General features: G+C 35.3%; 1 protein-coding gene across 2 annotated transcripts in view; it reads right to left on the bottom strand.

The window, feature by feature from the left end:
- The window catches only part of LOC140768327 (protein unc-13 homolog), a 44,644-nt gene that overhangs the window by 9,609 nt on the left and 13,024 nt on the right, over window positions 1-22,011 (bottom strand). The window contains exons 7-21 of one of the 2 annotated variants that reach the window (XM_073108584.1): window positions 20,147-20,213; window positions 19,833-19,983; window positions 18,878-19,045; window positions 18,687-18,797; window positions 18,316-18,525; window positions 18,099-18,200; window positions 16,809-17,039; window positions 15,995-16,069; window positions 15,672-15,746; window positions 11,653-11,838; window positions 11,381-11,530; window positions 10,716-10,808; window positions 9,207-9,278; window positions 2,630-2,747; window positions 700-878 (exon numbers count right to left, since the gene is read on the bottom strand). In XM_073108584.1, the coding sequence (XP_072964685.1) occupies window positions 700-878; window positions 2,630-2,747; window positions 9,207-9,278; window positions 10,716-10,808; window positions 11,381-11,530; window positions 11,653-11,838; window positions 15,672-15,746; window positions 15,995-16,069; window positions 16,809-17,039; window positions 18,099-18,200; window positions 18,316-18,525; window positions 18,687-18,797; window positions 18,878-19,045; window positions 19,833-19,983; window positions 20,147-20,213 (1,988 nt within the window). The remainder of the gene's footprint in view (window positions 1-699; window positions 879-2,629; window positions 2,748-9,206; window positions 9,279-10,715; window positions 10,809-11,380; window positions 11,531-11,652; window positions 11,839-15,671; window positions 15,747-15,994; window positions 16,070-16,808; window positions 17,040-18,098; window positions 18,201-18,315; window positions 18,526-18,686; window positions 18,798-18,877; window positions 19,046-19,832; window positions 19,984-20,146; window positions 20,214-22,011) is intronic. The other variant, XM_073108585.1, reaches the window with a different exon arrangement.

Raw genomic sequence — 22,011 nt, 5'->3', positions numbered from 1 at the left:
ACACTACTTTTGTCTGCCATATTAGTCATATATATGTATATGAGTTGGATATATACTTTATTTTGCAAATTCTGAACAATTTGAGTCATTAGCAGCTTAACGCCTCAGGATTTATTAATCCAAGGATGGAAAGCGAGAGCAGTACTTATTTATTTTTCGAATCGAGAGCCTAGAGTTGCTCTCAAAGTTGTCACAACTTTTGTGGAAGTCTTAACATAAAGTCTGTAGCGCAGTCCCATACATAAACACATGCATATATATATAGCACCTATTTAGCCATTTCACCATTTCGAGGTTCACAAAAAGGCTTACTTAAGGTGAAATAAAGTGAGAACACTTTTTTTTCTCTACCTCAAGATTGGTTTTTTCAGAATTCCAATGCACAACTAATGGAGTTTGCACTCAAATAGACATGGATTCAAGCAGAATATGCATTCTATTATATTGCTCATTTGATTCATATCACTTATGAGCAAAAATGAATTAAGTGCCAAAAAAAAATGCTCCTGAATGGCTGGATGTGTGTTCAGTTGATTGATCATAAAGCTATTATGCCACATGATACTAGTTACTGTTGATCACAGCTATAGGCATTTTATGAAAGACCATTGGAAACCCAAATTATAAAGGTCTCATGGGCTTAACAAAAATAACTTTCTACATTCAATTACAATCTGGATGCAACAATAAGAAACTCACATATAGAGTATTTAGTCGGATGCAAAGCTTCACAACTGAAAGTGCACTTATTTCGCTTGATTTCCTGTCATCTGTTAATCTGAATTCTCCTACTTCCTTCTTCACAAAAGCCTTGATTCCAATTTCCTTCTTATAGCGAGTGAGAACAGGCACAGGCGGTAGCAGATCTTCTTTGTTAACTGCAAGTATCAAAGAACAGAGTTGGAACACTATCCACGCAACAATGGGTCGCTGAAATTTGAAGAAAAAATTTGTGTTTTAAACAAAATGAAAAACAATCTCGGTGATGGATTTAACATAAATAACAAAAAACAGATGGAAGAAATTAACAAGAAAATTTAGTGAGAATTAAGCAGTATCAGAGAATAGGGGAAATTACATTTTATCCCCCCGTGGTTAGACCTAAAGTCACTTCACCCCTCCTATTGTTTCATTTATGCCATTTTACCAGTTTACCCCCGTATGGTTATATTTAAATTGAAATTGTTACTTTTTCCTATTATATTTTATCAATCTACAAGTCTAATATACAAACTTATTAGAAACAAAGTTATAAAGCATTGGATAAGTTTTTCAACTCATCTAAAATAATATCGATTGAATTTTAGATTGACAAGAGAATATATTTATTCAATATATTTGTCATCTGAAATTCAATCAATATTATTTTAAATATATTAGAAAGCTTATCTAATTCTCTAATAATTTCATCTTTAATGATTATCTTCAAATTAGATCTATAGATTAGTCAAATATGATGGAAAGAATAATGGTTTTAATTTAAATATAACATAAATAAAACTATAGCAGGGTAACGTGAATTTAGGCCTAACCATGGGAAGGGTAAAGTATACGTTTCTCTATAAAATAACATCCTAGCTTGCATCTTAAAAGTTATTTCTAAGTTGTAACAGGGAGTTCTTGCAGTAAGTGAACTTTGCACTCATGCTCATTATTTCAGAAGTGTAAACCAACTCAAATTAGCACTTCAAATAAAATATAAGGGCTAAATGGTAGAAATTTACTTTACTCGGTCCAAAATATTTAAGAAAATGCATAATGAAATCAGGTCTTCTAACACAAAATGTTATAAAGCTACCCCTGCTCAAAGCTCATATTGTTAAGTTCCAGTTGTATCTGCTGATTCTGGCTAAGAACATAACCAAAACTTCGTAGAATAAAAGGGCTGCAGATTTAGAGAAGTGTGAAGATTGAAGAAAGGGTAGTACTTTGGGATAAATAAAATAAATAAGTGATTTCTAATGTCACCATAAATAAACATGAAGGAGAGAAGAGGATTTGCACACAGATAGAAATAGTGATGATGTTGAAAATCCCTTCTGCTACTCTGTAAGTGACCAGCATGTACCACTTAAATTAAAGGACATTTGGGTGGTTATACATCAAAATATGCTTCATGGATTAGAATGTCAAAAGTTCTGGAAAAAGCATATTTTAATATGGGTATCAGTTCATTTCTATATCATCGTACAGTAAAACCGCTATGGTAAATTTATCATGAAAGAGAAATTGCAGAAAAAAAAAGAGATTGAATAGACAAAAGCCTAGACCTATTAAATTTTCAAAGTTCAAACCAGACTCCCTTTCTTCATCAGAAATTTTGACAGCATTAAGTTACTTAAGAGCACCTTGAAGAGAAATAAATTTAATTAAGTCAACTTACCGAAATCACTCAATCTAATTGCCAAACAAAGAGAACTCTCAGTTCTCAACCTGGCAACAAGGATATTCCTTTCACTATTTGGAGAAGTAAAATTAAAAATTAAAAAGTATTACAGATACTATCTATATTATTTATAAATCAATTAGTACGTTTTAAAGAATCTTCTACAGAAAAAATTGCTCACAGAAATCTATAGAAATAAATTTGAGAAATGCTCTATCCAAGAAAGAAAAAGATGTTGCTAACCAATGTTTTCAGTAACATGATGGGTATAAACTTGAAATGCATTATCAAGGCCACGGCAGAGGCTATTTAGTTCCCCAACCCTCATTGGCACATTTAGAGCAAAAAATTGATCCACTGTCTGCAAAAAAATATTTAATACTTCAGGAACCAGAAGTTTTCCTATAACATTTCTGACTTACAAACTAAAATTAATAACAGCACATCTACATAAATATATTGACAAACATAGTAAGGTTGTTCCATGTCGAGAGGAGAAGATACTTTAAGCATCAGCTATGATATGTAGGCATTATCCATGACATGATATAGTAGACACCAGGAATGTTGTGAAATGTAAATAACAGCCAATATCATGTCCTTTATTCTTCTTTCCTAGGTTCTATTTCACAAAAGTCCAGTCTCGTGATGTCATCTTTAATCATATTCTAGGAACTCTTAAATTGATTTATTACCTAACAGCACTACATGAACTTAGCCAGATAGAATTTTCTAACATCTGGTAGCCAACAAGAAATATATAACTGTTATCTCGATGTATGTTGCTCCTCTCTTTCCTTGTGTTGTAGGACAAATACATACAAATTCCAGGAAGTCAGTGTTCCTTTAGTCTATCAAAACTGGACAGATCCATTATGAATCTAACCTGAATTATTAATATCCTCGGAACTCTCTCTCTCTCTCTCTCTCTCTCTCTCTCTCTCTCTCTCCCCTCTTTTTCTTTTTATCAAAGATCTAGCTCTGACGAACTCCAGCGACACAAATCTAACTTCGGCAAACTCCAACAAATTCCAGTATATAACTTTTTAATTTTATTTCTTTATTTCTCTCAATTTTTTTAATTTCAGTCACTCTCTCTTTCTTCTCTTTCTTCTTCTCCTTCACTCCGTTATAATTTTTCACTTTTTTTCTTTTGGTTTTCTTGCACTCTATCTCAATCTAATCTCTTCTTCTTTTTGATGAAAGTCAACTGAATTTTTTTTCTTTTGGCTTTCTTTTCTAATCTCTTCTTCTTTTTCTTCTCTCTCCTTAGCTTACTGATTTTTCTTTTCACCTAATAACTTTCCAAAATCCAAATTACTTTTTACTGGAATTTGCTGAATTGTCTAATTTTCTGAAATTGTGATTAAATATCTGCTGAATTATTTAATTTGTTAAAATTGAGATTAAATTTTTACTGAATTATTTAATTTGCTGAATTTGAGATTACATATTTGCTGAATTATGTAATTTGCTGAATTTGAGATTAAATATTTGCTGAATTATAATTAATTTGATCTCTGTTTAGTTGTTTATATTAAAATTAAAATGCCTCTAAAAGAAAAGTCACAAAATACCAATATTTGCTGGCAACATTGCATCCCTCTTAACTAAGACAAAAAGCGTGTCATATTCAACTGGTATAGAAAGGAAATGAATGATAATATTAGTCGTCTGAAAAAATATTTAGCTGAAAGATAAGAAACTATAGCAACTTGCACTCAAGTTGGTTTGGAAGTCCAAGGAGAAATTTTGGTCCATCTAATAGGCAAAAAGAAAGAAAGTCAATGATTCATTAAGAATTAATGCATGACTATGAAAACAATGATAATGATAGCAGTGAGCAAAATCGGAAGAATGATAAGGAGAGATAGATGAGGGCAATGAAAGAAAGCAGAATTACACAAAGAGATGAGGAGATGAAAAGAAACAATGGTGGCAAGTTCCAAAAGATCTAAATCACTTCATATGCAGGGAGAGAATATAGAGGTAGTAGTTTTAAGACTCTTGATGTTACCAGCTTTACATCGGAGTTTAAAAATATTAGACTGATAAATACATATCTTTAGGAAAAATAGATCATATACAAACTATTATAAAAACAACTCTCAAAAAGATTTAAAAAAAATGTAAAGAAATATATTGGAATGGCTAACTCTAAATTTTTCTTCTACAATCATATATCTCTCAATATAGATAGGTGGACCGCACAAAATATAAAAATATAATTAATCTCCTAATGTACTCAGGCATGGAGACAATATTTTTGAAACCTGTGGATGCTACTATTCGTTTTAAAAGTACAAATTATATTTTTCAGTTAATGCATGAGATAGTAGAAAAAATTAATGAAAAAAGGATAGTCCTAGTGGTAAATTAATGAAAAAAGGATAGAAGACAGTTGGACAATTACTTATATTAAAATGATAATATTTATATTGGACATCATGTGTGGTAAATTGTCTTGATCTCATATTGAAAAATATTGCCAAAGATCCTGAAATTAATAGTCATACATGAAGGTCAGAGGTTGACAAACTTCATACATAATCATATTAGGTTCTTAATTTGCTTAGATAAATGACTGGTGACAGAGAGATTATCAAACCCGGCCTCACTTGATTTACCATTTATTTTCTAGTATTAGAGAGCATAATGCAATATAAATATAACATTATGGGGGTATTTATATCACTAGAGTGGTCTACAAAAATTAAAAATATAAAATCTAAAGATCGAAGTTTAGGTGAAGCTTTGAAGAAAATGGCTCTTAGAAATACATTTTGGCATAATATTACAATTACCACCAAAGTATTTAAGCCTCTTGTTAAGGTATTACTACTTATAGGTTGTCAGAACCAGAAAAAAAAAATTTAGGGGGTTGAGAGAGGAGGGTGCACGTGCAGCCCCTCCCCTCTCCCTCTCCCTCTCCGACACGCGACGAGGCGCAGAGATCTCATCTAATCCGAATCAGATTAGATTTGATCTTCTTTTAATCTATAAATTAAACCCTAAATTTTTCTCTCCTCTTAATCCCCTCAGCCCCCTCCCCCTCCTCTCTTCTTCCCTTCCTCCTTCGTTTTCTTTTTTTCTCACCGTCGAAATCACAGCGTGGGTTCGGCCCGTCGGAGCACCGTCGGAGCACCGCCGGAGGAAATTGGGACCACCACACTCCTCCCTGGTGAGCCCTCTCATCCCTCTAGTTTAATTTCAGTTTGATAAAAATAAATTAGAAATACCTAATTTGGGGATTTCGGCTTCGCCGGCAACTCTCGTCGATCGGCGGCTTCGGGCTGTTGTTGCTCGTGCTTAAGAGCTCCAAGCCATTGGCCTTGTGCCACGGTTGCCTTCTAGAAGAGCCCTCGTGGCTCCAGTCGTCGTCGGCTTCGAAGTCGGCCGTCGGTGGTGGGTTCTCCTCCACCTCGTGAGGACGACGAAGTAGAGAGAGAGAGCCGATCATGAACCGCCGCCGGCAGGGTCGCCGACGGCAACTCTCTCCCTCAATCCTTCTCTTCCTCGGGTCGGTCGCGGGAAGAGAAGGTTGTGGGTGGGGCTCGGGTTTAACCCGAGCCAACCCTTTTCTATTTAGTTTTCGGGTTTTGGGTTCAGGTTGGATTTCGGATCCAAAGACCCGACCCGAACCGAACCATTTAAGTGGGTGGGTTGCGGGTTAGCCCGTAGCCCAATCCACTTAGTTTTGAGCTGGGCCTCGGCCTAACCCGATTAATTAAAAAAAAATTTGTGATGGGCCGAGCCAGTAGTAGCCCAGCCTAATCCAATAGGTAAATTAAACCTATTTTAGTTCTTTTTAGTTTTTAAATTTTAAAAATATTGATATTATTCAAATTAAAAATTTTATTATTATTTATTATTTAAGGTGGTGATTTCTAGTACGTGAGCTAGAAATTTAAGATTTCGGTTGTCTTGCCTAAACTCAAATAAGTAGATTCACTCACATATTTACTTATTTATTATATTTCGTACCTTCGTCAAACCATGTAAATTTTCTTTGTAAATTATTTATTTCACCCTTACGTGCAAAAATTTAATTGTTACATTTTCTGTGTGCAAATCTATTTATTTCATCCGTACGTGCAAAAATTTAATTGTTATATTTTCTGTGTGCATTTAATCATTATACTCAATACATCACCATACTTTGTGCAAATATTAAATTTAGTGAAAAAAAAAATGAGACTAGTATTGGTACGACTTAGAGAACAATCCCGATATAAATCGCTTGCAATTTTCCGTGGTGACTCAAATCTATCTGAAAATCCAGGAGAAAATCTTAAATTAGATCACTGCGGTGACTTTCTTAAGTGACTCTGACGAGGTTAGAAAACAGTCATAGGATGAATGAGAAATTTCTTAGATGACTCTAACTTCTTTCAACGGTTAGAGAAAAAGATAATGTGTGTTGATCACAAGGTGATACCATCTGATGACCCTAACCGGATCAACTATGAAGAAAAGTCCTGAGCGTCATCTCGAGGTGACTTCTAGTTAATGTGGATCCACAGGGTTTAGACCCATTAAGACATATGACAGTATAAATATTGAAAAGATGTTAATATGTTGAAACCGTGCAAGGTTACAAGTTGTGACTCTATGGTTATCATTGTTATTATTTAAAGAGCATACTTATCACATATTATTATAGATATTGTTGCTTTTAGTTTAATTTTTATTCAGCATTAAAATAATTTAAAATTTATTTGGTTTTCAAGTGGATTCCACTCACTGAGCTATAGTTAATGGCTCATGGATTCTTTTTTTTCGTATTTATTTATCTATCTCAGGTATTAGTCAGCGAGGCGACTGAGCGAGATATACCCGAACTCCACCTCCACTTAAGATTCACCTATTTACTTTTTCGCTCTTTTAGATTTTATACTTTAGATTAAAAGTTTTATTTATTACGGTTAGAGACTCAAAAAAAAACATTAAAATTGTTTTATGTTTATTGCAATTAGTTTTAAATTTAATAAAGCAGATCTTCATTTTATTTATTTATTTTGCCATCGTACATGTAGAAATTATTAATAAGGCTTCGTGTATCTCAAGCATATTAAGATGCATGGCCGGTCATAATTCCTATTTCGGGTCATGAGATAGGCAATGCAAACAAGTCTGAGATAGATTTTCTATGCGAGGCTATCTACGTGAAAGTTGATTGATTCCGGATAGAACAAACAAACTACATAGAAATATGCATACTACTGATAAGCATTAGTTTATTAATTTACTTTATTTAAATATTTGAAGTTTGAATGCTTGTTCTACAGGATATTTTCTTAATCCAAGATTCTAATATAATCAATTTCTTATAAAATGTATTCAATAATATTTTTAGATAAAGAAATATTGATTGAGAGCTAACCAATTCAGTACTACTAAAGTTGCTGCAACTATATCTCATAACAGTCCAGCAAAATAGTGATCCATTTATAGATGGAAAAGGCATCAATTTGACACCAATAACAAAGAAGATCTTAAGTTAAATTGTCTCCATCACAGTGTGAAAGTTTTAAATATTTTCTCCTTAATCCATACTAAAACACGTAATTGATTGATAATGGAGAGATAAGATAAATTAATTTTCTGTCATTATAATATGAGATTGAGAAAAAAGAATTTAAAAGGAAGACAAAAATTAATTAGCTAATTGATTTAAATTATGTTTTTAATAAAGAAGACCCCCTACCTCCATGAATCGGAGAAGTAAAGAATAGATTATTAGATGATAGAGATAATCTATAATTAGATAAGGCATTAGGAGAGACCACGATTAGAGTAGAAACTAGTACAAATCGTTCGGCAACGAGAGATAGTAATAACTATCAATGCCAGCTATAACCATGATGATCCTGATAATACACTTGGTGGTGAGATCGTCTTTTCTATATTTGTTAAGAAAAGTCAAGAAAGCATAAAAATTAAAAACATAAAAACTGAGGATGTACATACATATCAATGACATCATTATCAAAATGTTGCTTCCTATGACTATGGTTTATCGAGTATTCATTATTTGGAGCCATCACAAAATCCATATACTGATTTTTTCTCCCATTATCCTTAGTATCCTTAGACATAAGATTTACATATTGATTGTTATCCTCCTCAAAGACAACAAGATCCATTTGATATAAAAGATATAATGTAATCACTTTTTGGAGCACCAGGCTCTAAATATCATTATTTACAAACTTATGATAACTATGATGATGATGACCACAAAGATTCACGAGAGCCAGTTTGGTATTCATCAAAGTTTTGACTTTTAAGTAAGTACTTTTTTTATTTTTTAAGGTTCATATATGAATAATTATTATTTCCTCATTCTTTTGTCATGTTTTCTAATTTTTTTAGAAATTTTACTATATTTTTAAATAATATTTAGAATTTTACATAATTAAACGAAATTCAATCAGATCCGGTCTTGTCCAGCCGATACGTCATTTTTTCGAAAAACCGATCTCGATATTGATCCCAATTCGGCGAACCTAGCCTTTAGGTATAAAATGGACCCTCTCTTTTCCTATTTCTCAGTTTTTCTCTCTTAATTCAGCTTTGTATTAGTGTAGTATGTAATTGGTACAACCAAGTATGAATACAAACATATGTCTCAATGGTCTATTTCCCACAGAAAGAAGAATTAAAATTATGGCATAGAATTATAGTAGCACTTTGAAGTGTAAAAATTTTAAGTGACTAAAGATGATGGAATCAAATAGCAGAGAATTTAACACAAAAACCCAAAAACAAAATTTAGAAATTTAGTCATTATAGGAGATTTTCAGTATTTAGATAGAACCTCTTCAATAATTCTATAGACCTCTACAATGGAACTTCCATGGCGTTGTTGAGGTGATATAGGATCCCAAGCCTGTAAATTTTAGAAGTGTCAAAAAATGATGTAGCAATAAGTAATAATTCAACAATGTTAGGCAAGTGCAGGAACAGTAACATAGTAAACATTAAGGAATGAAGACTCAGCTGAGATAAAACAGCTAAAGAAAGGCACAGCGGTGCAAGAAGGTAAGAAGAAGAAAGAAGAGAGTAAGAAATTAAATCCCAGATGGGGATTCATTATGATAGAACAGAGTACAGACATCCCACCGGGGCTTCAATCCAATCCTCTTTCCCGTATCCAGCCTAACTCCAGACTCCCTTAACCTTAAAGTAAGAAAACAACATAGAAAAATGGGACTCTAATCGCAGCCTGGAAGGACACTTACTAAAATAGATTAATTATAATGAAAGAATGATTGTTTCCAAGCCTTTTGGAATTTTGGTTGTCAATCTCATGATGTCAGCATTCAGTTGTCCAACCAACATGTTCTGGTGCCCTATTCTGTATTGTCCAGTAAAACACAATTGTATGTAGAATTCTTGTTATAGACAATTGACAGATGTCCAATCTCTAAACCCTGGCCTTACATCAAGGATCAAGAACTGATGTTGCAGCCCCGACTTGATCTCCAGCATGGCTAGATATAGAAAAAGATAGACAAAAGCGGTCAGAGTAACAGACTGGTGCAGGTTTGGCACTAGAAATCTCAGGCAGTTAGGCTGGGGCATGGGTTGGGTGTGGAGATGTGGGAATTGTTTGATACGTTATCAGATGACAGATCAGACATCCAACGAGATCTCCGTCAAAACCAATTAGTGCTGCAACCTAGGTTAAGAGAGGGTGAAAACTGAAAACAGGGATTAAAGAGGCTGGAACAGGTCCTACAGGAGAATCCCGTCCAGCCTTCAACAGGCTCTCATGAAGACCTTAAGGTGGGGTCCTAGTGTGGTAGTATGATCAATCAGGAATTCCTGCAGTTAGAGAGGGCTAGCTTCAGGCTGACTGCAAGGAAACACTTCACATGAAGAATGAAAGAAGAAGCTCATAAGTTGTTCTATGTCAAAGAAAGTTATGTCGTTTCCATCCTAAGCCTGAGTTCAGACACAATAAATAGACTTCTACAGACATTGTGGACCAAAAAACCCTGGTTAGTTATGCAAACAAAATCTATGTAACATAGCATAATCTCCTAATTTTGATGCCGATGTCTCCAAGGTGCAGCTCTAAATTGGCTAACTGAAAGATGCCACTTTACTTTACTCCGGACAGATTCTGAATACAGGAGATATATATACTCATATCACACAAAATTTTGTGCTTATCAATTTGACGACAAGAAACAAAAGATAATAAATCGGTAGCATCATAACATCCTCGAGCAGTAGAAAAAAGCAAGCACGCAAAACTGAGTGGTAATACATTATGGATGATATATGCATGAACCTTCTAAAACAGATAAACTCCAGTTACCTCCTGTTGAATGGCCCGTTTGACCCAACCTATTATTCTGTCAAGTTGTGAATTCACCCAACGCAAAACCAATGTACCAGATATATTTTCAATCTGAAAAAGGAAAGAAAGTACATATAGCGAAATGTTTAGGATAACAATAATTCTGTGTAACAGAAATAGAGAAAATTATTGTGATCAGATATATGGTCCTCTTCTGTAAATTTAATCCATGTAAACCAGAACATTGTTGTGATTTCCATCCTCTTTAAAAGCTTAGAAAGAGGTCGGCAATATTATTCATGCCTTGGCACCTCCTTTATGTTCTGCCCTCCAGAAACTGCATGGAAATAGACATGTGCAAGCTCACGAGGCCCATAGAGATGGAAGGGGTTTGTGAGAATATGAGGTTAGAAACCAAGACCTCTTGAGAATTTCACACAGTTACCATGTTTGATAATGTCTTATCTAAAAGGATAGGTTAAAAACTGGCCCAAAAAATATATAAATGTTGTGACAAGCATAAGAAGAAAACTAGAGAAATTTTTTAAGGCAGGATTACGAGATTTTAGAAGGTGACATCTAAACAGATGGTCACGATACTAAATTCTATCCTACAGAAGAATAAAATGCTAATGTGACCTTGGACCAGTAAATTAAGAAGAAGAGAACAAACATATTTTTACCTGGTACAGATTTAGCTTTTGTCGGCATATGTCATCATCTCCCACTGCAGAAACCATTACGGTCATTATGTATTGTTCAAGACTGTCAGCTGCTGGGAACACAGAAACAACATCTTCAGTAAGATGTTGAGCACGATCAAGAAATGGTCTCTGGCACAATAGTTCCAAGTAAGCACCTTGAAATTACCGTAGAATCATGTCCACCATGTGTGATAAAAAGATAATAGTATAATACAGCTTTATAAATGAGCCATGGCCAATAGTACACTTACCAGCTTGTTTCCATAAAGTTTATGGAGAAGGGAAGTAGAAGTTACTGCAGCCTGTGGATGCCATTTTGATAAAATCGGTAAGAAAATGGTTGATTCTTTTTTCAGAAGCTTCTTGGCCTCCTCTGCCAAAGAGGCTAAAATATGTTCACGTGCCGTCTCTGCCTTGGCTTCAATAGCATGTGCGATCTGTGAGAAACAACAAAATTCTGTTACATTTTATGATCTGCTGGTATGATAGAAAAGGTAAAGAATGATCCAATCAATGACAAATACATGACGGCAAAATAAGCTGGATATACAGAAAGAGATATATAGCTACAGCAACCACAAGACTACCAGAACTAAGGTTTTCAGTGAAGAGAGAAGAAAGAATAGTTAAAATCCAAGGAGAAAACTCACAATTCACAAGGTTCTAGGCTTCTAGAAAATCCATGTACTGAGCAATAATCATACATAGAAACTCCAGAGAAACAGATGAGAAGAATACAAGGTTTTATTCATCCGAATAGAAATTGTTTGAAATCGTGCTTGTCATCTTCAAAATGCATAATACAAATCAAGGAAAATAAATCATTAGTATGGCATTGCTTATGCTGTCACACTCTCATATTAAATAAACCATTACTGCCTAAAAGCAGGAGAGATTACGGACTTTCAGCAAGAAGAGGGTAATCAATACTCTGCATACAAGAGAGTACTAACATACAACTCTTCAGAAGTTAAACACTATATTTGGACCACATGTGAAGGATGCCACCAGTTGGCATGGTAGGCAATGGAAAATCTTTTTACAAATCCTTCAATGCAGGATCCAAGATGGCCAGTCATGATTTGGACAAGTAAAATTTAGCTAGAAACTTCTCCCAACAAACTATAAACGTATTACTATGGTTATGGACTACTTGTGCACAACCATGACAACTTTCAGCCCACTTGCATGATCGCATGGTAGCAGAAGCAGAGAAGGCCCTTCTACTATTACAAGATGAAGAGTATGGGAATCCTCAATACAACCAATTGATTTACCCATCAAAAATACCCAAAAGTATGTTGTAAAGATCCGTCTCACTCAGACCCTTTTGAATGAGGCTTTGGGCTTCGAAAGAAAAGAAGGAAGACTGTTTGCCATAAAATGACTTACAGATTTAATCCATAAATCTTGTCCAAACAGTAAAAGGAAAGGACAAAGATAGTCGACAGTAACTATAGTACTATACTACCAAAAGACACATTGCCATTACATCATCAAAATACTTTCTATAATCTAAACAATTTAACTGAAAAAAAGGGATCATGTGGAACATTATCAGTACAACAGAAAAATACAAGAAACAAATGGCTAGGATCTTCTCACCCACTTATAGTGATAATCATGATATATAAAAATAAGCTTATGAAACATAAGGGATGTTGACTCACCAACTACTTTAAAAGCTTAAAGTATTAAAAAACGATGATTTTTATTTTATTATATTCCAAAATTTCTCCTCACTTTCTAAACTTAAGATATTTTGACAAGTCCAAGAAGTAGACTTTGTGAGAACCGAAAAAAAAAAAGGGTCGAGAGAGGAGGGTGCACGTGCAACCCCCTCCCCTCTTCCTCTCCGGCACGCGACGAGGCACAGCGGAGATCTCGCCGAATTTGAATCAAATTGGATTTAGATTTTTTTTCAATTTATAAATTAAACCCTAATTTTTCTCTCTCCTCAACCCCCCCTCCCCCCCCCCCCCCCCCCCCCAGCCGTTTCTCTTTTCTTCTTCTTCTCCTCCTTCGTTTTCTTCTTTCTCACCGTCGGAGTCACGCCGTGGAATTAGCCTGCCGGAGTGCCACCGGAGCCATCGGAGACCACCACGTGACTCCTTGGTAAACCCTCTCCCACCCCTCAACCTTAATTTCAATTTAATAGATTAAAATAGAAATACCTAATTTGTAGGATTTCGACTTTGTCGGCCGACGGCTTCGGGTCGCTGTCTCTCCTCCACTGAAAGCCTCTTGTTGTTGGTCTCGTGCCATGGGTGTTCGCTTTGGAGCCCTCGTGGCTCCAGTCGTTGTCGGCTTTTGAGTCGGCCATCTACAGTGGGTTCTCCTCCACCTCGCGAGGACAGCAAAGTCGCGAGAGAGACGAGGGGCTTAAGGCGTGGTCGTTGAACCGTCGTCGGCGGGGTCGCCAGCGGTCACTCTCCCTCAATTCTTCTCTTCCTCGTGTCGATCGTGGGAAGGGAAGGATTTGGTTGGGCTTGGGTTTAACCCGAGCCAACCCTTTTCTTATAATTTTCAAGTTCGGGTTCGGGTTTGGATTTCGGATCCAAAGACCCCACTTGAACCACTAAAATTGGGTAGGCTATGGGTTAGCCCGTAGCCCAATCCATTGTTTTGGCTGGGCCTTGGCTTAGCCCGATTAGTTTTTTTGGAGTGGGCCGGGCCAGCAGTAGCCCAGTCCAATCCAATGGGTAATTTAACACATTTTAATTCTTTTTAATTTTTAAATTTTAGAAATATTGATATTATTCAAATTTAAAAAAATTATTATTTATTTATTATTAAAAGTGGTGATTTTTAGCACGTGAGCGAGAGATTTAAGATTTTAGTTATCTTGCCTAGACTCTGGTGAGTGGGTTCACTCATATATTTATTTTTATTATATTTCGTACCTTTGTCAGACCATGTAATTTTCTGTGTGCAAATTTATTTATTTCATCCTTACGTGTAAATTTAATTGTTACATTTTCTGTGTGCATTTAATCATTATACTCAATGCATCGCCATACCTTGTGCAAATATTAAATTTTAGTGAAAAAAAATGAGACTAGTATTTGTACGACTTAGAAAACAGTCCCGGTATAAATCGCTTGCGATTTTCCGTGGTGACTCAAGTCTATCTGGAAGTCCAGGGGAAAGCCCTAAATCAGATCAACACGGTGACTTTCTTAGGTGACTCTGGCGGGGTTAAAGAACAGTCCTAGGATGAATGAGAAATTTCCTAGGTGACTCTAACCTCTCTCAATGGTTAGTGGAAAAGACAGGGTGTGTTGATCACACAGTGATACCATCTGATGACCCTAACCGGATCAGCTATGAAGAAAAGTCCCGAACGTCATCTCGAAGTGACTTCTAGTTGATATGGATCCACAGGGTATAAACCAATTGAGATAAATAACAGTATAAATATTGGAAAGATGTTAATATGTTGAAACCGTGCAAGGTTACAAGTTATAACTCTTTATTGTTATCATTGTCATTATTTAAAAAGCATGCCTATTGCAAATTGTTATGTATATTGTTGATCTTAGTTTTTATTCAATATTAATAAAATTTAGAATTTATTTGATTTTCGAGTGGATTCCACTCTCTGAGCTATAGTTGTTGGCTCATGGATTTCTTTTTTTTTTATTTATTATCTTAAGTAATAGTCAGTGTGGCGACTGAGCGAGACGTACCCGGATCCCACCTCCACTTAGGACCCACCTATTTACCTTTCCGCTCTTTTGGGTTTTATACTTTAGATTAAATGATAGATTTATTTCGTTTTAGAGACAAAAGAAAAACAATGACATTATTTTATAATTATTGCAATTAGTTTAAATTTAATAAAGCAGATCTTCTTTATTTATTTATTCTTGCCATCGTACATTTAGAAAGTATTAGTAAGACTTCGTGTATCTCAAGCATATTGAGGTGCATGGCCGGTCATGATTCCTATCTCAGGTCGTGACAGACTTAACTTAAATAGGTAGAGGTTTTTATTACAACTTGACAAAGTGGGCCTAGAGGGTTTTAAACTCAAGATTTCATGCTTTGGTATCATGTAACTCATCAACAATGCTAATAGCTTAAGCTTTTAGAGTTTTAGAAAATGATGGTTTTTATCTTTTATATTCCAACAAAGATATCTTCAAGACTTTATACTTTTCCATCAATCAACTGATTTTGAGATACGCATATGCCCAAGGGATCATCATGAAGGAGAAGGGTAAGCAAATAAATTAACAAAATTAATTTAGAGTAATAGAAGACTCACCCTTGAAAAAGCACTTTTAATGGAAGACGAAATATAAAGATCAATCTGGTCACGACTAGCTGAGTCTGTTACCTGCTGCAAAGAAGAAACAGAAAAATATATATAAGTTACACGTGCAAAACTGCAAATAATAACCTCTTATGCAAAATCCTTCGCTAAGTAAATGTCAAAAGACCACATTCAAAAAGAAATGTAGAAAAACAAACTTCCGTAAAGATATAAGTTGTTGCCAACTAATGAACAAATCATCCAATTTAGTTCACCGGGGCTTTTCAAAACAAATAATGTGGATAATACAACCAAGAAAGGAGAAATCCACAGACCTTTTCATTTTCTTCATTTAAGATCCTTGCTGTAAGCATCGCCACAGTCACTATGTCTGTCATCACGGATGACCCCTGCAAATCACAATGGAGATTTAAAACATGAAAACCAGAAGGCTAAGTTAAAGTGAGGCAATAAGTGCAGCAGATAAATTTCACAAATATCTGAAAAAGTAAAAGAAATCAAAACAAATGTTCTGAGATATTATCAGTAGACAGAAAATTTATATCTGGCTCTGACTCATATCTACATGAACTATAACAGATAACAGGTCACATAGAACTCTAACAGGTCCAAAGAACTTTCTCAGCCAAGCAAATTATTACTGAAAGTTTCAATGAACAGATAAAGCATCAATAACTGAAAGATGGAAAATTTGTAAAAAAATGCATAGACAGTGAAACGAAGTGTGTTTTTTAAGTATCCGATAATTTATCTCAACTTTGAAATGATACCTAGAAAGTTCTGTAAGCTCACTAACATGAGGGGCAAAAGAAAAAAAGGTTATAAGATCAACTCTTTAGATTGTGGTCTTTGTTTAAGTGACAAAATAACACTCCACTGAGAGCAAATTATAGAGGGCTCAGTTTTACATTGATGCTCTGATCCAGCAAATAGATATACTTACAAACTCAAATAGACACCAGAAAACTTTGAGTCAGCACCATGCTGCGAGTTCAATGGGTGGATTTCAAATGACAAATGAGACACATGCAAATGCAGTATTTGCAATGTATAATAAGTTTGACATCTTATTGACCCTCCAAGAGCAAATCAAGCACCATAATTCAGCGATGCAAGAGATAAAAATACCTCGGAGAAGTGCAGATGATAGTCTTCCAGCATTTTGTCAGCCCATTTCTTAATTGGAAACAAGAAAGACTGAAAAAATGTAAAATTTTGATGGCTCTCTTTGACTTCAACTGAACAACGGAGACTTTTCAAGTGTAATCTTTCCTGTGGACCACGCTGCTCCTTCAATGGCACTTTTCTCAAATGCTCAATCACAAATTGCAAGATCTCTTGCTCGCCTGTAATAACAAACTGTTTTCCGACAACAAAACTATAATTAGAAATTTAATTCACCAATACATTGATTGAGCTATTCAATACATCATATTCCAATATTATAGTAGGAATGTGGCACTGGTATCATTTGAGACACAATCTTTAATCTCACAAATAAATAGCTCATAATGCTTTATTATAGGAAGATGTGACTCTTAAAATCATCACATGAAACTGTTATCTGGATTTATATCACCTTAGTATGAGTATATGTCCTGAAGAAAGCGAAAGGAAGGAAACTAAAGAAAGAAAATAAGGTAGAGACTTAGAACTGCAACTCGCCATCAATTAGCAGAGACATGATTTGTCTTATATTTTAACATGACTCAACATCTGATTAATTAAAAATTAAAAAGGAAAGCCTCAAAGCTCAAAGGCAATGCAAACACAACTATAAGGAGGACAAGGTCACAAAAGAAGAGACATACTCAGCTTATCTAAAATACAGCAGAAAGGAATGCCTTCAACAGAAAATGGATCATTGTTGATCAAATGTTTTCAGTAAGCATTCTTCTCACAGTGATATTTAATTTATTGACACTTTTCATGGGTACCCTTCTAGTCTCCTACTAGATGGAGGGGTATAATAAATTAATAACTACAGCAGAGGTGCTACTACCCAAGTTCTTCCTTTATACTATGCTGCAATAATGCCAGCATAGGAAGCATGGATCAGCAAGAGCTGCAAGTCATTGGATGGCCTACCAATGGCTAATATACTAAAGACATTTCGAAACCATAGTAGGAACCAAATGTTAAATAACTAAAATAAATTAAAGGAGAGACTAATACACCATAAAGAACTTACAACTGGGAAGAGAAGCTTAGCAATTCAGTATAATGATGGCATCTAAGTGTTGTTACCCCAAACTCTGAAGTTTAGTATACCACTACATTAAGTCAATAAACATAGCTACAAGCTTCTGGTCACAATAAGGTTGGTGCTTAAATAAGCAGCCAAACAGAATTATAGATCGCTGCATATGCATGTGGACAGATAATGCGACATCAGGACTGTCTCATTTTCAGTGTTACCTGCCGAAATAATACCCATGCATAGCACGTGTCATGGATTGTCTCTGTGATTCCTAAAACTCGCCAAGTTGACTTCAGAAGCTCGAGAATTTCTTCCACCTCCTGCATTGTCCAAGAAATGTCAGATGTAACAAAGCTAGCAAAAGAGAAAAGCAATCATATTAATCTACTAATGCAGTTTCATTTCAATCATAAATAAATAAAATGTAAAGACAACCTCTGTGAGTTTTCCCTCATCCAAGATGTCAAAAACACTGCCTAGCATTTTCTCATACAGTCTAACATTGAGAAAATAGCCATCAGCCCAGTGGCAAACTTCTCCAGTAAGATCTCCCCGAGCTGGCCTCTCAGCAAGTGAAGTGGCAATTTCTCTAAGTGATCTAAGGCATTCTACCCGTTGAATTTCAGCAGCAGATGGTGGCAGAGACTAGAAGTAGAAAAGAGAAAACATATAATTAGCTACCAACCAGAAGACAGAAATCGTGTTGGATGGTTGTAACTTTGTATAGCACATATATGTAAACAGTAAACTAGCGGTAGAAATAGAGAAAATGAACAGAAGAATAAAAAGTCTAGAAAAGTGCAAACCTCAGATTCTTCAATCTTTCTCAATAGGTTCCTTAACTCATTGATCTTGCGCCCTAATTCCCCAAAGCCTACTACCGGATGATTTATGAGGCCTTCTTCCAGCATATTGAGCTAAACAACCAACAAGGAAAAGGTAAAACAGATAAGAACAAAGTTAGCTAGACTCATTTCTGCTAATGTAGATGACTAACCTGCCTTTTTTGCCACCGAAGATAAGCTTTCTTGTCAGAAAACTCCATTCTTGAAACACAACACAATAGTTCAAGTGGAACTAAGAGATTGTCCATTCGTTTCCCCACTTTACCTACAAGAGCATTAAGCAATCCTTGCCTTGTGCGTATATCCATTGACTCTGCAATCTGATGAGAAAAACAAACCAAATTGCAAATGATCAACAATGTCTAATCTTTGGTATGCATAACCCTAAAGTATAGTGAGGAGATTTTGAATGCTTACCACTAATAGACAAGATAGAGTCATTAACTATGATGGACAGTAAGTATTTAAAATTTATAATTCTCCAAAATCAGTTAAAGAAGAGGTATTCTCACAATAAATAGAAATCTTTGCCTCCACTATTAATAAATGGAGTTGATGCTTAGAATGAATATCCCTCGGGCCTTAAAGGCTCCTTTATACATGATGATGGTTCTGCAAATGTGGTTGACGAACAGAGTTGGAGCAAAATATTTTTGATGTGTTAAACTGTAGGCACTTACGAGTAAAGTTGTACCAAGAAAAAATGGAGCAAAAGAGGATGGCTCAATCTGAATAACCAACCCCTCAAAGCCTATTTGATTGTCTAAACCCAAAAGTGCAATTCTTACTCATTAGAGGTTATGCAAATTTGTTAAAAAAAATACATTGAGAATTTAATACTTTTACAGTATTCCCAAATGTCCAATGCAAGAAGTACAGAAGTTCTTTAGCTGCAGCAATTGCACTAATTTGCAACAACAAAGTGTATAGGAAGACACAAGGACATGAGGACAACTTGTATAATAAATGAAATCCAAACATCTGCCATAAGAAAAAGAAAAACTTGCATTCGCGGTTAAGTTTAGTAGTTCAAAAGTTGCATTATATTATACTACATAAGATTTAGCTAATGATATAACAGGATAAAAGGAAAGCTAAGCAGCATGCCTCAAGTTGAGCTCTCATTGTTTCCAACAGACCAACTAATCCTGGAAGGTGAGTTTCAGGTGCCGGATTTTCACTTTTGCTGCGAGCAAGTTTCCTCATCAATTTGGACTTCTTTTCTTTCTTCTTTTCTTTCATTGGTACAATGAGACCCCTAGACAAGGAACAAACATATAAGAACAGAGGAGGATACAAGCACCAAAATGTGATGACAACTGCTTTGACATGATTTAGTGCAGTACTTGAATTTCTAAAATGAGAACAAACACAAGAATCAGGAAGAAGAAATCTGGGAGACTAAGGACAAAGAAGGATACCCAGAAGCACCAGCACAGGCGACGAGAACTTCATATGCAGTTTCACGAAGGTCATCATCTGTAATACCTGAAGAGTACAGCATAACATGTCAGTGCTATTATGCCTATCTTGCCGTACATATTTACACAAAATCTTCCACCAAGCAGACCTGGAATCACAAATCATTTAGACTCCTCTAATAATCTCATGTAATAAGTGTCATTCTTAATCATACAACATCCTATTGATTAACGAGACAGACTTGGATCCTTGGTTTTGTCTTTATATTAAGTTGCAAGGCATAGGACCAAAGGTGATGGTAAATGAACATGTCATGTCTAGCAATTCACCAATTGAAGGACCCAAATATGTGCTTAGGTTATATTATGACCCAACTACAGGGGTCGATTTAATTAGGTTGAGTCGAGTCGAGTCGAGTTTAGTTAGTTGCTTTTGCTTATTGCTTTAAGATTTGAATTAAACTAAATACTCTACATATATAAGCCCAATAGGGCAAGTTGGATCTGACCCTCTATGTTTCTACTTCTATAAACAGGGGGTTTCAATGTTTATTTGGGGATCATAAAATTGTAGATTGACTATCGAGTTAAAATAATTTTGTTATCTTGCACTTATATTTTAATCATCGCCGCTGGATTGCTTTCACTTTCTTAGGAGAAGATCTTAACCCTAGAAACCCTATCAAGCTATCAAACCATAATCCACACCTCCCCTCACGAGTCACCCTCCCTACTAGCCACCCACCATCACCTTAAGGTCATCCGCCGCCCTCCGATGACCACCACACCATCGGTATTTTCGTTTTTGTCCAGTTTCGATCTTCATCCACTATTTCAGTCATCTCTTTTCATCCAGATCTCGGAACCGCTTTATTCTAAAGCCATCAGATCCGTGATATCTAAGGCAACTACACATAAAAATTTTAGAATTTTCTTACGAACGGATCGTTCCAGATCTGATTTGTAACAGCCTATTAATTAAATTAAGAGTAACGAAGAAATCCATCATAGTATATTTAGTTGTATACAACTTATAGAAGGATCCTATTCTATTAACCCATAACCTATCTTAGATAACTTAGACATCATCGTTATCTAAAGTCATTTAGACAGCCAAAAGACAATGGCCTAATGGAAGTTAGGTTTCTATCTTTTTAGAGTATATATTTGTTGGAATTTTCTAGCATATTGAGAATATGAAAATTGTACTCTTTTCTCATCTGGGGCTCCTCATCTACATTAAATATTACGAACCAGATCTAGATTGATTCAGACGTAATAAAATTATGAAAATTTATATGATGCTAGGCTCATGAGTTAGGGTTCTAATGGTTCTGGTTCACATGATTCCAACGTATGGATAACAATATATAGATAAAATAGTAGAGGAAGGTCGAAACAGAGTAGAATAGTAATTATCCGACGTTACGACTACTGTCAGAGAATGACAGACGGCCAAAGGTGGTGGTGGACGACCGTAGAGCAGGCTAACTGCTGGAGAAAGATGGTAGGCTAAGGTTTGAAAGCTTTGGAGGTTCTACGGCTATGATATACTCCTACGAAGATAAAGGCGATCTAACGGCTATATTAAAAGATAAAGATGATAAAAAATATTTAGCTAAACTTAGATTCATTCCACGAAAATTATCAAGATATATACACTACTATTTCTAAGAGTAAAAATCCTAGCGAATCGGATCTATATACAGATGATCCACTTTATTTGAAATTTAAAACAATAAGATAAATCTAACTAACTCAATTTGACTAGACTAACTTAACCTACATGGTCGAATCGTACAATCCACCATGCTGTCGACATCCTATCCTCAAGGTGACTAGTACACGACCTAGATCTTCTTGCT

Source organism: Typha angustifolia, chromosome 10 (assembly GCF_048772165.1).
Source record: "Typha angustifolia cultivar Huaian chromosome 10, ASM4877216v1, whole genome shotgun sequence".
Classification (NCBI taxonomy): Eukaryota; Viridiplantae; Streptophyta; class Magnoliopsida; order Poales; family Typhaceae; genus Typha; species Typha angustifolia.
The sequence above is the reverse complement of the archived record's forward strand: the minus strand, read 5'-3'. Positions and strand labels throughout refer to the sequence as shown.